This window comes from Jaculus jaculus, chromosome 8 (genome assembly GCF_020740685.1).
Source record: "Jaculus jaculus isolate mJacJac1 chromosome 8, mJacJac1.mat.Y.cur, whole genome shotgun sequence".
In the NCBI taxonomy this organism is placed as follows: domain Eukaryota; kingdom Metazoa; phylum Chordata; class Mammalia; order Rodentia; family Dipodidae; genus Jaculus; species Jaculus jaculus.
Window position 1 is genome coordinate 15,511,641 of NC_059109.1, and position 16,746 is coordinate 15,528,386.

Consider the following 16,746-nt stretch of genomic DNA (forward strand, 5'->3'; position numbering starts at 1 on the left):
GTTTTATCATTTAGATGACTAATCATTTTAGAATTCTCCAGAACAAAATTGTTCAACATTTTTCTCTAGCATATTCTTGTCCTACACTTACTCACAGTTTCACAAGCCTTCATCTATACTATATTTCTAGTGAATCACACCCCCCAGGGTGTGATTATCTCATGATAAGCACCCATTTGTCATAATTTGCATTTTAATTTATGTCACTTTTCAACTAATTATGATGTGTATTTAACATCAATTAAGATCCTGCAACATTAATTCACCAGGACAGTTACTCAGTTTGATGGACATCTTGTTTTCAGCATCTCCTCTAAGGTTGTTTCTGGATTTTGGGGGCCTTGGTTCAAGCAGCATCAAAGAATCTGAGTGTGAATAACATACCATCTTGGAAATTGTACAGTCTTGAGTCAAGACTTGCCTGTAAGGGAGTAATCCTGTCAGAAAGAACTAACCACTAGGAATTTACCTCCTGAAAAGCATCACTCAAAACAGAGCTAACTAAAAACAAATTGGGAATCAAACATAGAAAAGTACAGCTCAAAAAGTAAAAAAATCAATTTATAAATACTTACTATATTTATCTACATCTTTGAAATAACCTCCAATGCAAGTGAAGGAGTCAATCATATGAAATTCAACGGGACAGCACATTCAGGATTACATAGAAGACAGTATTCTTCCCATGGTTCCCAGGGATAATACAGGTCTTTTCCAACTACAGTTTTTTTGGTTTTTTTTTTTTTAAATTTATGTATTTATTTGACAGAGAAAGAGGCAGGGAGAGAGAGACACAATTGGCATGCTAGGGCCTCAAGCCACTGCAGACGAACTCCAGATGCGTATGCCCTCTTGTGCATCTGGCTAATGTGGGTCCTGGGAAATCAAACCTGGGTCCTTTGGCTTTGCAGACAAACACCTCAACCACTAAGCCATCCCTCCAGCCCCCAGCTACAATTTTTATGACAATATGATTACTAATATGCATGTAACTCTTAGAAAAAGGACTTAGGAGGGCTGGAGAGATGGCTTAAGAAAAAAGAACATAGGGCCTCACTAATGGCCCGAAGCCCAAGAGGCCAAGAGTGCTCAGCAACTCTTTTAAGGGGAACTAGCACTGTTCGCTGGACTATACCCACTGCTTGTTCTACATTCTGGTGTGATAGGCTTTTAATCTGAAATGATCTTCACAGGCTCATATTTTGAATGCATGTTCCCCAATGGGTGGTAATATTCGTGGAGACTGTGGAAACTTCAGGAGGTAGGGTCTAGCTGGTAGAAGCTAGTCACTAAGGGCAGAAATTTGAAGGTTATATCCACCCTTGGTTCCTGTCATACTCTGCTTTTTGGTCAGCTTCCCCTGCCTTGATGGACCTAAAAGTCTCCTAAAACTGTGAGCCAAGATAAATCTTTCCTCCTTTAAGTTGTTTTTGTCAGACATCTTGATCATCAGCAAACTGTTACATGAGCTGTACAAAGGTGGAGAAGTCATCTATAGTCTGATTTTTACCATATAGAACCCCACAGTCAGCAAAGGGAACACACATTGAAGCAATCACATCCAAAATCGCTCTACCATAAGAAACTATGTGAACCTACACCACCCGGTGGACCTTCTTTTGTTGGGGTACAAGCAAACATAGTAAGGATCCTCCTAGGAAAATTTTGATAAGTTTGGAAAATCTTGGAAAACCACAGATCAAGGGAATAATATGGATTCATCTATCCTGTAATACTTTCGGGGTCAGAAAATTAAATTGAATTATTATTATGCAAGTCATTACTATTATTATTACATGTTGTTATTGAAACAAGGAGTAATTTTGTAGCCTAAGCTGCCCTGAAACTCTCTATGTGACCCAGTCTGGCCTCAAACTTGTAGCAATCTTCCTGTTTCAGCCTTCCAAGGGTTGAGATTATAGGCATGAGATGTCACACTCAAGTTATTAGACTTTATATATAAAATAAACCCATATATATATATATATATATATATATATATATATATATATAAATTTAGGTTTTAAATCAAATGAGAATTCTTCAAGCTATTAGTAACTGAAACAATTTGTATGGACTCAAAACCTTGAAACCCTATGTGTATTTGAATTTTACCATAAACATCCTTGCTGTTATAAATATGTTCTTTTTTTTACCAGCTATATACAAGAGTCACTAAAATATTTCCATTACATAGGTCAGAGAGATGGTTCAGTTTTTAGGTGCATTTTCTGCCCAAGCCTGAGTTCCTGAGAGGGCCTGAGACTGCCCAAATTCAATGCGGCTAATCCACAGAGACAGCTGAGCAAGTCCACACATATCTGTAAATCCGGTTCTGTGGGAAGCAGAGACAAGAATCGCTGGATCCAAACAGTAAGCCCTGGAATCAATAAGAGACTCCATTGCAAGGAACAACAAAAAAGAAGCAGGGAGGAACGAGAAGGAGGGGGTCACTTGATACAGTCCTCTGGCCACCAGAAACAAGCCCGTGGGCAACTGTAGGTGACTGGTGCCTCAGCAGCACATGCTCATGCATATACCACACCCCTTACACACCACCACCACCACACCTACTATGCACATGCAGAAGAAATTATTATAATTACATATCCTGGACCATCAGGGAGCCCAATACATGTGATTCTTCTTTAATAGATATGGAACTCAGCCACGCTGAAGCACTTACCTTGTGGATAAAATGACCAAGAAATACGCTGTCAGTCACTGAAGTATTGGCATCGCTTTCCACGATGTCAATTCCAAAGTCTCTGCATGAATAAACTTGGAAGTTTTTCAGGCGAAGATTGCTGCTTCTAAAAATCTAGAAAGTAACAGCCTACATTATAGCAAAATAGTCTTGATTTTTTCATGCAGACTTCCTAGCACTTCTTTTAAAATAAAGTCTAAATGCACACACTATGTCATATTCAGGCAGGTTGTGTCCATCATAATTAGTACAGATAATCAAGGTTTCCCACAGTTCCCCTCTCTACTTTTCATCTCTCCTGATGCTAACCAATGCATTAAAAAGGTCGGTGTGAATTCTCTGCACATTTAAAACAAATTATAGTTGCCAAATTACAGAAAATTAATTCATAAAAATAGTATTCAAGAATTTCAGTGCTTAACATTACAGCGTACATTAGCTTCTATAGGCAGAAGAGTATAAATACAAAAAACAATAAGCACATCTACCTTTTTTTATTTTTATTTTTTAGAGAGAGAGAGACAGAGACAGAGGGAGGGGGAAAGAACGCTAGGCCTCAGCCACTTCAGTCAAATGCCAGACGCTTGCGCCACCTAGTGGGCATGTGCGACCTTGAGCTTGCCTCACCTTTGTGTGTCTGGCTTACACGGATGTGGAGAGTTGAACATGGGTCCTTAGGCTTCACAGGAAAGTGCCTTAACCCCTAAGCCATCTCTCCATCCCTCATCTATAGTTTTCTTTTTAATGTAAATTTAACATGTCATATGTGCATTTGCATTTATGACTACTTGGGTAAGCTTACCTAAACAGGGATAATGTAGTAACAAAATCAGTTTAATAGAATTGAAAAAAAAAAAATCCCATTGTTGGCCTGGAGAGATGGTTAAGGCACTTTCCTGCAAAGCCTAAGGGCCCAGGTTCTATCCCCCCATACTCATATAAAGCCAGATGCACAGGGTGGCACATTTATCTGCCATTTATTTGCAATGATTAGAGGCCCTGATATCCTATTCTCCCTCTCTATTTGCCAATATCTCCCCCTTTCCTTCTCCCTCAAATAAATAAATAAATACATTAGAAAAATATCCCATTTGGGAGATAGGGCTCTTGTTTTTCACTTAGCCATCATATTAGGAAGGTAATCTTAGGCAAAACATTTAACGTCTTCCATAATGGATGAGGACAGATCTATCAGCTAAGATTGTAGAGCTGTCCTTTATTTATTGTACTGTATCTTATGTACATTCACAATTGAACTGGAAGTGTCCCTATTGTGGCCAAAGAATCTTTGACTTGTCGTGTGATCCTACTTCTATATGTCATTTAGGATTTTGTTTTCTGCACAAGTTTCTCATTATATATGAATCTGAACTTTACAATAGTTCTGTGAAGACAGAGATCTATATGTACAAAGTACAATCTGAATGGATAACTTGACACTACTACCTAATCGCACACACACACACAAATATACTTACGTATAATAACACCTAGCATTAGCTAAAGAAACCCAGATGTGCTAACAAAGCACACCTATTCATGGTACCAGCACAGCTTTCACAACGTGAGTTCATCTTCTAGTCTTCTGAAAGAATTGTTCGGTATTTATATATCTTTGTGAAAAATGAATTATTTTTTTTTCAACTATTATCTAACAGAAAGTGAGCACACGTCTGGTTGAAATCCAATATTTCTTACATGAGGGATTTTTTTTAATTATTACATATTTTTATGCAGGAGTCAGGAGGGGTGAGGGAGATTCCACCGACGGAGGGGGCAATGGATGCACCCACGTGGTCCGAAAGCCCATGTGGGTAGTGAGCGTGGATGAGCCTGAAATGTGAAGAGGACATAGAGAGGAAAGGGAAGAAACTGTAGCGAGTTCCTGCCATGTGGAGGGCAGGAGAGGGTAAAGATCCCATGTGTGAGTAGACATCCTCCCTTGTCTCAACTCAGGCAGGCTGAGACTGCGGAAAGTCTACCAGGACAAGAAGCTGGATGTTCGGGAGAGATGAACAGCCAAAGTTAAAAAAAAAAAAAAGGCTACCTGAGGGACTTTAATAGGCATTTAACCCCACAAAGGTTAAGATGACTAAATTTTAAAACAAATTATAAACACCATTGTGAGTCCACTACTTAGCTATCCTTGTTATCCATTTTGGGATTTCTTCATTAAAAATTGCCTTCCTCATTAGACACGGAATAAAATTTTGACTTTTATTGTGATTTCATTATGTTTCTTTTCTATTCCCTTCATGCTCTGTAAATGTATTTCTTCATCCACGTATGCTGGGATTCGGTTTTCTAAATTGCAGCAACCAAATGCATGCAATCGTCTCAATATAGCAACAAACACTGAACCTATATAATGTTTGGATGCTGCTAATTAGCAATGGGTAGGCAGAACTTCTCCCAGGGAAGTCACTACGATAATTGTAATAAAGAGTGATAGTGACTCAACATGAATCCTTTTATTCTCTTTTAAATTATTTTATTAATTGTGTGTGGGTGTGCATGTCTGTGTTTGTATGCGTGTTCACATGTGAGAGTATGTGAGCACAGAAGCAAATATGTCACAGATTGAGTGTGGAGGTCAGAGGACAGCTTTCGGGTCAGTTCTCTGCCTTTCCCATCTCAGCTGAGGCAGAGTTTCTTGCTCTGCATCCTTGTTCTGCCATTACCCTGAGCTTCCAGCAAACTCCCCTGTCTCTGCCTCCCATCTTGCAGAGGGAGTCAGCATTAGCAGCATGATGGTACTACAGAAGCCCCCACAGATTCCACCTTTTAATGTGGGGCCTGAGGTTTGAACTCTGGTACTCCCGCTTGAGCAGGAAGCACTGGATCAACTGAGCAGTCTCCCCAGCCACCCCTCCTTTTCTTTTTGGAAAGAAAAATAAAAAGGGGGATGAGAAACAAACACATTTAGTTAAAGTCCATGGCAGTGTGAGCTGAAATTGAGTTCCAATGATGATTCATACTATTTTTCCCCCAAGACAGAAACTGTCCTGCTCAAGATACTAGACTGTCAACTGCACATTCATGCCTGGACTCTGCATTTGATGCAAGTGAGATTTAACAAGTCCCTTTCCTTTCAGAGCATTTATTTCCTGGCAGCAAGAAGGATCTCGAAGAGAAGAACACTTTAACCTCTGCAATCTAGCCCTCCTGGTTGTAACTCTCTCTAATCATGTTTTCAATTAAGACCCATGGGGAAATGATCTTAGATGAGGAATTTGTTCATCAAACACCTTTTCCTTACATGATGTCATTGATTCTCTAGTGGTAATGACATTACAACATGCCCTTTGACATAAAATTCCCCCTTTAGATAGAGATACATGCTAAAGGTCATAAAAGCCAAGTTAAGGGGGTTTTCTTGAAAATTGATGAAAATTACCTGGGCACCACCTGTACTTTCCCAGACTGTGAAGTCCTGCAACACAGTGGGGCCAGTTTCTTTATTCCAAAGTGGCTGAAATTTTGGATATACAAAGAGACCAAACCTAGAAAGTGAAGTAAAGAACGAAATTGTTATAATCTATGTGCTTCTAAGCTCTCACCTTTTCACATTGGGGTTAGAAAAGTTTTTCAGTACAGTTTTAGGATTACACATTATTTGTTGGGTAATGTGTGATGCTCAGGGCGTGTATACAGTGTGTGTCACAGAAGAAAAAAAAATCACTACCTTAAGTTATAAATCTAACACACTCCAAGTGCAGAATCAGAGAGTGACCAAATGGTGGAGGGGCAAACTGGAAGAGGTGTGTGAAAGGGAACAAAACTTCAGCTATGCAAGTCAAGCAGTCCTAGAAACATACTGTGCACAACAGTACCAATAATTAACAACACTGCATCAGATGCCTGAAGTTCTGCAAACAAGCTATATTCTGTCTAGAGTTCTCACAATAATTAATTAATTAGTAGTACAGGAAGAAAATATTTAGAGGTGATGATAGGTCTGAGCACTAACTGATGTTGGTCTCACATCATCTCCAATCTTATCAAGTTTTTTTGTGTGCTTTTTGGTTTTGCATATGTATTTGTGCATGGAGTGTGTGCATGTATATGTGTGTGCATGTGTGTGTGTGTGTGTGTGTGTACATGTGCACATGGGTGGGTGTATGTGGACACCAGAGGATAACCTCTGTATACCATCCACCATTCTGAGAAGGGGTCTCTCATTGGTCCAGAGCTCACTGATCAGACCTGACTAGTTGATAAGTGAGCTCCAAGGATGTGACTGTCTCTGCCTCTCAGCATTTGCATTCCAGGCTCATATGACTACACGTGGATAGTGGGAACCGAACTCAGATCCTCATGCTTGCAAAGTAAGGACTTCACCAAGTGAGTCATCTCTCTCAGCCCCTCAAGTTTTATAGATTAAGCATAGTCTTGTGTGTGTCAACCAAATCCTAATAATATGGTTAATAGAACACAGACTGTAACATCACGAAATCTTAAACAGATACCAAAAGTTATTCAACCTTTGGAGTGTTCTATAGGAAATTCTAAATCACAAACAATACACTCCAAATGTAGATGTATTTTTCTTTTCTTTTCTTTTTTTTTTTTTAAATGAGGTAAGGTCTCCCTCTAGCTCAGGCTGACCTGGAATTCACTCTGTAGTCTCAGGATGGCCTCGAGCTCATGGCGATCCTTCTACCTCTGCCTCCAGAGTGCTGGGATCAAAGGCGTGTGCCACCATGCCTGGCTTTTTTTTTTTTTTTTTTGATTTTTCTTTTTTCTCCATTTTTACCTTGTACAAAAATGCGCAGTGTTCTGAGCGAACGAGAGGAGAGGCGCTTGCGACGCCCAGCTGGTCGCGAGGTGGAAGAAGTACCCGTGGCCAGCAGCGCACACCCCGTTCCCCTGTGGAAATCAAAGGAAGCTTGAGAAACAGCACTCCGCATTTGTTAACGCTGCTGGAAAGTAAAACTGTGATTTGCACCGCCTACTTTCTTATTCTCCCAGATCCAAACACTGGATCAAACAATCCTTCCAGTCTCTGACCTCCATACCGTTTAGTTGCACTGCAAATTGCCCTATCTCTCCAACTGGCATCTTGTTTTAAGTCTTCCCTTAAACTCCTACAGTGAGACTGTTACCTGTGACAACTCATCCAACCCTGTCCCCTTTGATGTTCACAAGAACACACATCCAACCCAGAGAGACATCTCAAAGCCAAGGCTACCGTATCAATTATCTCCTTGTCGCTGAGATAAAACACCCTACCAGAAGCAGCGTATGGCAGGAAAGGGTTTATTTGGGCTTACAGTTTCAAAGGGAAGCTTCATCACGACATTGAAAGTGTGGTTTAGAGCAGACAGCTAAGTTTCTCTCCTCCACACATTTGCAGTGAGCAGTCAGAGAGACTGAGCTGGCTGAGTACAGCAACAAGAACTGGGCCATAACAACACAATGGCACACCGCCTCTGGCAAGGCTCCATCTCCCAAAGGCTCCACCCACTGGGGACTAAGTATGAGCCTTAATGGCAAACACATGAGATTCTAGGGGGAGCATTTTGTATTCAAGCCACCACAGCTACACAGTTCTTCTTGATCCTTTGAATAAATCAGTGATGTAGCTCTGTGCTGAAGGCCACACAACTGGACTGGGCATGTCTTAGTGCTGGGACCCACCTGCTGAGTACAGTTATAAACAAAATCTCTTTAATGTAGTCTTGTTCTGCTTACATTAACAAATCACTTTAGTATTTCTCTATGGGGCTTACTCTCTATAATTTAACATATGATATGCTCTCATAAAATGTGAAACCTCCATCAAACCCTAGATGTTTGGAAGTCTAATTCTGATCACACTGAATATAGTGAGGTTATCTTTATAAATTCTATGAAGTATTCATAATATATTCATTGCTATGTAATACACTAAGACCTACACCTGAGTCCTGAACTGGCACACTGCCATGTCTCAGAGGAGCCTTGTGATGGTTCACTTTTAGTTGACAGGATTTAGAATCCCCATGGAAACAAATCTCTGGGCCTGTCTCAGAGGAATGATCTAGACTAGATTAATTGAGGATGGAAAGACCTACCCTAAATTTAGGTGGTACCAGTAGCTGCCTAGGCTGGGGGCCTGGAGTGAATAAAAAGGAGAAAACACGCGGAGGACATGTTTCCGTGTCTCTGGGCTTCAAGACTGTGTTGTGAATGTGGCCCGCAGCTTGATGTTACTACCGCGCCATTCCCGTCCTGATGGGCTGTGTGCTCTCGAATTGTAAGTTAAAATCAACCTGTTTTTGTTCGATACTTTGTCTCGGCAACGAGGAAAGTAACTAACACAGGGAGGAAAGTAACTCCATCATTCGAGAGACAGAACATGGATAAACCCCGAGCTCCATGGCACTGCTGCATCAAGATGGCATTGTGCGGGAAGAATGGAGGGCCAGGTGACTGAGTTCAAGAACGGCTCCCAACAACTCTGAACACACCTGCTTCTCCCAGCCTGAGAAGCTGCTCTGAGGCCAAGATGTCTACCTGGAAAAACAGTTTAGATACAGATTTCTGAAACAGAGGATCCCATGTTTCATGTCTGTATTCTAGGAGCAGGGGCATGACTTGGCTGAGCTGACATAAGACAAAGAATATCCAGGACATCATCACTGCAAATAACTTGACCTCCAGAGCACACACTATGAGGCTTGGAGCACTCATCCTGAGCACACACTATGAGGCTTGGAGCACTCATCCTGAGCACACACTATGAGGCTTGGAGCACTCATCCTGAGCACACACTGTGAAGCTTGGAGCACTCATCCTGAGCACACACTATGAGGCTTGGAGCACTCATCCTGAGCACACACTATGAAGCTTGGAGCACTCATCCTGAGCACACACTATGAAGCTTGGAGCACTCATCCTGAGCATACATTATGAAGCTTGGAGCACTCATCCTCCACGCATACTATGAGGCTTGGAGCACTCATCCTCCACGCATACTATGAGGCTTGGAGCACTCATCCTGAGCACACACTATGAGACTTGGAGCACTCACCCTGAGCGCACACTGTGAAGGTTGGAGCACTCACCCTGAGCACACACTGTGAGGGTTGGAGCACTCACCCTGAGCACACACTATGAGGGTTGGAGCACTCTTCCTGAGCCCTAGCATCTGGCCACAGAAAGCAGCACTGGAAGCATGAAGGATCATGGCACTCTGACACTTACCAAGGTACTAAATTTCTTTCTGTATTGAACAACACTTCTTAACAACAGCTGCCTCTATATGGGGCTCAGTGGGGTCTACACTATGAGCAGCCTTCCAGAAACATTCTTCACCTTTAGTGATTATCAAGATGGTGCTGTCAAATCACACACTGTACAATGAAATTAAAATTTGAATTTTCTTTATTGCAAGTATATTCCACATACATACAGCATACTCCTACTAAAACATATGTTAAATATTTAATCAAGGAATTTCTCTTTTCATACCAGAAATCCAGACTATAAAATTCCCTCTGCCGCCTTCACACATTTTGAGGAAAAAAAAAAAAAAAAACTGCTCAGCTCACAGTGCACAGAGATGAACAAATCTGGCACCCATGAAGGGCAAGAAGAAGACAAAATATCATACACTCACAATCTTTAACTCCTAGCTGTTCTTCATGTCTCCTAGGTTGAGTAAACTAACTTCATCCTACAACTTCAGTCATTCTAGGGCAACATTTTAATTATTTGTTTATTTACTTGCTTGCTTTGAGAGAGAGAGGCAGAGAAAGGGAGGGAGAGAGAGAGAGAATGGGCACAACATGACCTTCAGACCCTGGGAACAAACTCGACATGTGTGCCCCCTTGTGAGCATATGCAACATTGCATGCTCATGTCAATGTGCGTCTGGCTTATGTGGGACCTGGAGATTTGAACATCAGTTCTTTGGCTCCACAGGCAAGTGCCTTAAGTGCTAAGCCATCTCTCCAGCCCTAAGGCAATATTTCTTTTGATATTAATTCTGCAATGAAAGGATGATTTTAGGTCTTATTAAACTCTGTGTCTGGGTAACCCACGGACAGTGTAGCAACTCTCTAGAGGAGGGGTTTTTTGACGGCCCTAATTCTTCCCAGGATGTTCCTGGTGTTCCTTTAGGAACGTGAACTTATTCAAATACACAGACACACAAGCATACATATCCCACACACAACAAATCAACAGTCACACCAAGAGGAGGATAAAACAACACACCTGAGTAAATTGTTTTAAACCTACAGTTGTAGACTCTGTGACCCCAGGAGAGGAGGGTACAGTTTTTCCATGCTTCCTAGAGGACATCAGTATGGGGAAGTGTGAGTCAAGGCTAGATTTCACCACGGGCCTGGAAGCTAGGTAAGCAGACAGCAGCCAGGACATGGTCAGGGCCAGAACATGTTGACACAATCATCATGCCATTTACTTAAAGTCAGCTTGCTGTTTACTGTAGGCCGCAGGGCCTCTTCGCCCTGAGTATTTGTGGACAGACTGCCATTCCTCATGTCTTTATGCAGTCACAGAATGTTTTATTCACTGTGTGGACGAGTTGGCCAGTTCTCTACCACACTTCATTACTTTGAATTCTAAGCAGTTCTCCCACTCCCCCAGGCCATTTACAATTCTGATCACATATCTCACCTACCACATTGCCTCAGTAAAAGTATCTTCTCAGTATCTGAACATTGCTGAATATGAACTTAAATTCATATTCAAAAGGCCACAGGATTTCAGAGATTCAAGGCCAGCTTCAGTGAACTTAGGACATCACAGTCTACAATACGAATTGTCAACTAAGGAAAATCTTGGTCCCTAGGAAACAAGTGGAAATAGCTAGAGACATGTTTATCACAATTCACAGGGTGAAGGAAAGCACCACTGGTACTCAGTGAGAAGATGCCAAGCATGGGATGCCATCATGCAGGAGACACCTGTCACTATCCACCACAAAGGGCTTTCTAGTTCAAAATGCCCAAACCACCTCAATGAGAAACTTGGTCTATAGTCTCCTGGGGACTCATATGTTATCAAAATGCCATATCCAGGCCAGAGAGAAGACACAGTGGTTCAGACTCTTACCTGCAAAGCCTAATGACCCAGGGTCAGTTCCCCAGTATCCACACCCAGGTTTGATTATCCAGGACCCTTGTAAAACTGGATGCAAAATGGTGCATGCATCTGGAGTTGCTTTCCAGTGGCTAGAGGCCCTGGCACACCTATTCTCTCTGTCTATCTCTGTCTCCTTCTTTGCTTGAAAATAAATAAATAAAAATATCAGGTTAGAGATATGGCTTAGCAGTTAAGGCATTTGCCTGTGAAGCCTAAGGACCCAAGTTTGATTCTCCAGTACCCATGTAAGCCAGATGCACAAAGTGGCACATGCTTGTGGAGTTAATTTGCAGTGGTTAGTGCCCTGGCATGCCCATTCTCTGTTTGTCTCTCTCTATCTCTCTCTGTGCTTGCAAATAAATAAATATAATTTTTTAAATAACATATCTTGGCTGGAGAGATTGCTTAGTGGTTAAGGCGCTTTCCTGTGAAGCCTAAGGACTCATGTTCAACTCTCCAGGTGCCACTTAAGTCAGATGTACAAAACAATGCAAGCACTCAGGCTCACACATGTGCATAAGAGGGAGCACATGTCTGGAGTTTGATTGCAGTGGCTGCAGGCCCTGGGACACCATTTTTTTTTTCTCTCTCTCTCCCTCTCTCATAAAAAAAAAAGACCAGTCTGTTGGGCTTGCCTCAAAAAAAAAAAAAAAAATCATATCCACGTTCCAGTCTCTCCTACCCTAATTTTGATGGAAATCCATATTTCTTTTTTTTTTTTAATAAGATATTTTTTAAAAATTTTTTTTAATTTATTTATTTGAGAGCGACAGACACAGAGAGAAAGACAGATAGAGGGAGAGAGAGAATGGACGCGCCAGGGCTTCCAGCCTCTGCAAATTAACTCCAGACGCATGCGCCCCCTTGTGCATCTGGCTAACGTGGGACCTGGGGAACCGAGCCTCGAACTGCGGTCCTTAGGCTTCACAGGCAAGCGTTTAACCGCTAAGCCATCTCTCCAGCCCGGAAATCCATATTTCTTAACTTAAATATGAAGACATGATTAATTATAGCAACACTTTAAGTTCACATTGAGTATATGTATATGTGTTTATATAAATATATATATACATATATTATATACATTTATAATATAATTTATAATATATGTATATGCATTATATTATATATAATATATAATATATATAATCAAATCTGGCATTAAGCATTTCCACAAAGAACATTTCCTGGCTTTAAACTGTGCTAACAATGCAGGTTATGCATTTATAATACTAACAATGAGTGAAGATAAGTGACCAATATATCTCCTCGACCCTCAGAGACCCACTACTAACTACATAGTTCACAGTCATGATCACACAATTGAATCCTACTCCAGCACAATATATGTGAACCTTCACCTTCTACACACCTGCAATTAGTGACTGTGTCTCGACCACACCTATGGACACACCTACAACCCACTTTTATGATCCACAGGTACTGAAAGATGGAAGAGGAGACGGTTGCACATTAACTCACTATTTCTGCACGCATACCAAGAGGATGTATACTAGAAGCTGAAAGTGACACTCTCAATTGGACACACACCTCTAGCTCATTGTTAATGTAATGCCCACGCAGTAGTGAGGCTTTGCGGGCTGCCTCTTTTATCTCTCACTATCGCCCACATCAGGGCTCAGAACAGAATGCGTTTTCAATGTTGTAACGTCTCTCCTAGTGTCATTAGTATTTATGGAGCATCCGAGCGATGGCATTTAAACACTTTCCAAGGGCATTCATAAGTGGGCAGGTGACCGCAGCTTCAGTCCCATGTTAGGTGACAGGCTCACTTTTCTTACAGAAGAAACCCCATCAGCAGTCAGATCGCAGTACCTCCCAGCCCCTTACTCTCCATTCCAACTGGGTATGCTACAAACGCGACTCGTGAGGAATCCACATATTTATGCAGGCAGCCAGCAACTTGGAGGGAAGGGTTTAAGGCGAGCAGGGAATTTTGTGTGGAAATCAATTCTTTGCGGAAGTCAATGTCTTATGGACATTCAAGGAAGAGAAATTCCAGAGAGAAATTAACTGTGCAAGCAAGCCAGCTCCTTGAGGTGTGCATCTGCAGTTACTAAAAAAAAAGAAGTGAGTTAACCCTTCAGGCAGGTCTTAAATATGCATTGCTGATTGAGTGGGAAGAGCTACAGACTGGCATTGGGCCTTTAAGCACAGAATTCCTTACAAAATTGATTCATAAACCAGAACAAATTCCCTTCAAATTAAATGGATACCGCCAACAGGCTCTTCTTTGGGGTTTTCCGTGGACTAACCTATGTAGGAGAATGCGCGCAGGAAGTTCCCAATGCCCGTGTAAGCATGGGGGCTCCAGAGCTCTAGATGTGAACTGTCTGCTGCTATTTCAGAGCAAGAACTCTCCAGCCCCAGGCCGTGGGGACCATAGGGTCACAAGGTTGTGTGAGACATAATAAGGAATTTCTGTGCAAACGGTTGGAGGGTCAGGTGCTGGAGCTGTTGAGAGAAGACAGGACTGACATGGAGTGCTGCAAGAATCTAAGGCAATGCATGGAGGGACTGCCGTGAATCTGTTCTGAGAGGTATGACCATGGCTAATGAAGGGGTATATAAAGCAATTGGTCAAGACCCCTGAGCACGCCAATAGAATCAGATACGAAAGTTCCTGTGGCTGAAAAGGCACAGAAATCAGATTGTGCTTTTCAAATGAATTACCCTGGGCAGGGATACAGCAGGTCACTTGTAGATGTCAAAACCAAAAGGAAATATTTGGGATTCCCTTCATCCTGTGTGGAGCTGAAATTGAGCTCACTCACAGTAAAGACACTGGACTGAAAGCCCAGGTGAGTCCTCTACACTGTGCTGAGAGTTTGGCCCTAGGTTCTGCGTCAGGACAGGTAGGGAAAAACACAAAACCATAAACCATTGCATAGACCTAAGGTCTTTCCCCACCTGCCAAGTAAAGGATTTCAAAGCAGACTCATATGTGTGAAGAAAGTATAGTTTTCTGGATTGCATATGCAAACAGGAATATTAAACTACCTTCTGCAATTCTAAGTGATTTTTTTAAAAAAAATAATAGTATCATAACAGTGTAATGTAATGTTAGTATTTTATTGGAGGCAGCTGGGTAAGGGAGTAATTATTCTATAGCAATTTCCTCTAAGTTGAAACACTCCATTCTTCAAGGAGTACTCCGGAAGTAAAGGAAACTTACATGGAGCAGGAAGAAAACAACTCACAAATCTTGGGAAGTTCCTGAAATTTACAAGACTTACACCTTGCATGGCCCCCTCCACATGGTTTTCTTTGTTGTTGTTGTTGTTAATAATTTTTCTATAGTTGACAGGGAGAGAAAGAGGAAAACAGAGAGAATGGGTGCGGGTCCACCAGAGCCTCCTGCCATTGCAAAAGAATTCCACACACATGAGCCACTTTGTGCATCTGGCTTTATGTGGGCAGTGGAATCTCGAACCTGGGTGTTCCGGCTTTAAAAGCAAGCATCTTTAACCACCGAGCAATCTCTCTAGCCCTTCCACACAATTTTCTAAGCAGGTGGGAACGCCGGGTGCGGGAGGGGGGACTCTGACCAAGCTGAGCATCCTGCATGTCATAAAGTTTTCATGGTCCTGTTGCCCATGATGGGGTGGGCTTTCCCATCACGCAGCTGCCTGTGAGTCACCCATGCCCCTGTAAGTCCAATAAACTTAGTGGTTCACAGAGTTTGGCTTTGGTGTAATTATTCATTACTTTGGTCTGTCATGGATGGCCTATCTGAGATGACTATACCAATTTGTTGGCATCTCCTTAAGGAGAGTTCACACAACTAACACACAGGAACACTCTTATTATATTTTTTATAGCTTCTTGTGAGTCCAAATTGTTTCAAATTTAAAAGTTTAAAATAACAAGGACAATCCTCATTAATCACAGTAATACAGTGATATACAAAGCTTCTGTACAGTCCACTGAGGGGCAACCCAACTTATCGAAACATGCGGAAAGACATAAAAGCCACCGCCAATGAAGCAGGTCCTCAGAATAGAGTGACATGTGTCTTGAGCTTTCTGGGAAGGGCCATCACTTTCTGATCCACATATTAAAAATATCCACATATCCATATTACTCTTGTTACCTTCTTGTAATACCTTTGGAAAACAGTTATATTTCTAGAATATATTATTCAAAATACTCTAGGCCTATCACCCACCCAGTGCATACACAATAAACACGACCTTACCACTTAAGGGCAAGAGAAACTCCTAACTGTTAGATTTTTCCACATGTGCTCAGTTGTCAATCGTGTGTTCCAGCAAGGGCACATTCGAGACAAAAGCATGCAAGAGACACATCATAATAGAAATCCAGTGACACAGCCAAAATCTCTGTGAGATTTCACACTGATAGATGAACTCAATTGCATCTAAAAACACCCAGTGATTAATTCTTATTATTCCTCCCTCCTCAAAACAATTCTGGAATCTTAGGATCTAATCTTTCGTTGTTCTTCCTTTCCTATTCCCTATTCTTTGATGATAAAAGTATACCTACATTAGCTTGTTACATATATTTTATTGAGCAGATATGTTTTAGATACTATGTTAAAAGCTAGTATGGTAATGAAAAGAGAACTACAAGGCTTTTAACGTGACTAAAGGTAATACCCACAGTGTCTATCTGTACTTCCTGCTGACCCTAAAACCACGTATATATTTTTGTGTCAAGTAGACATAAAAGTAAAAAAAGTAAATGGATAGAAATGGAAGGCATCTGAACAGGGAATAAATAACTCCATTTCCTATTGTTGACTGAGCTTTGCTCTACAACCATCTACAAAGGCCCAAGGGACATACTAGCTTTTTATATAACCCCTGGTCCACTGAACCTACCGTCAGCACAACTTTCCCATCCACACAATGGACTGGACATCTGTCCGGGCGACAACGTATGCCACCTATCTAGTGATG

At 41.6% G+C, this 16,746-nt stretch overlaps 1 protein-coding gene across 6 annotated transcripts in view; it reads right to left on the reverse strand.

The window, feature by feature from the left end:
- Pkhd1 (PKHD1 ciliary IPT domain containing fibrocystin/polyductin) overlaps window positions 1-16,746 on the reverse strand; it is a 507,380-nt gene that overhangs the window by 260,303 nt on the left and 230,331 nt on the right. For all 6 annotated transcript variants that reach the window (XM_045156516.1, XM_045156514.1, XM_045156512.1 and 3 more), the window contains 3 exons: window positions 7,464-7,576; window positions 6,105-6,210; window positions 2,687-2,821 (listed from right to left, as the gene is read on the reverse strand). In XM_045156516.1, the coding sequence (XP_045012451.1) occupies window positions 2,687-2,821; window positions 6,105-6,210; window positions 7,464-7,576 (354 nt within the window). The remainder of the gene's footprint in view (window positions 1-2,686; window positions 2,822-6,104; window positions 6,211-7,463; window positions 7,577-16,746) is intronic.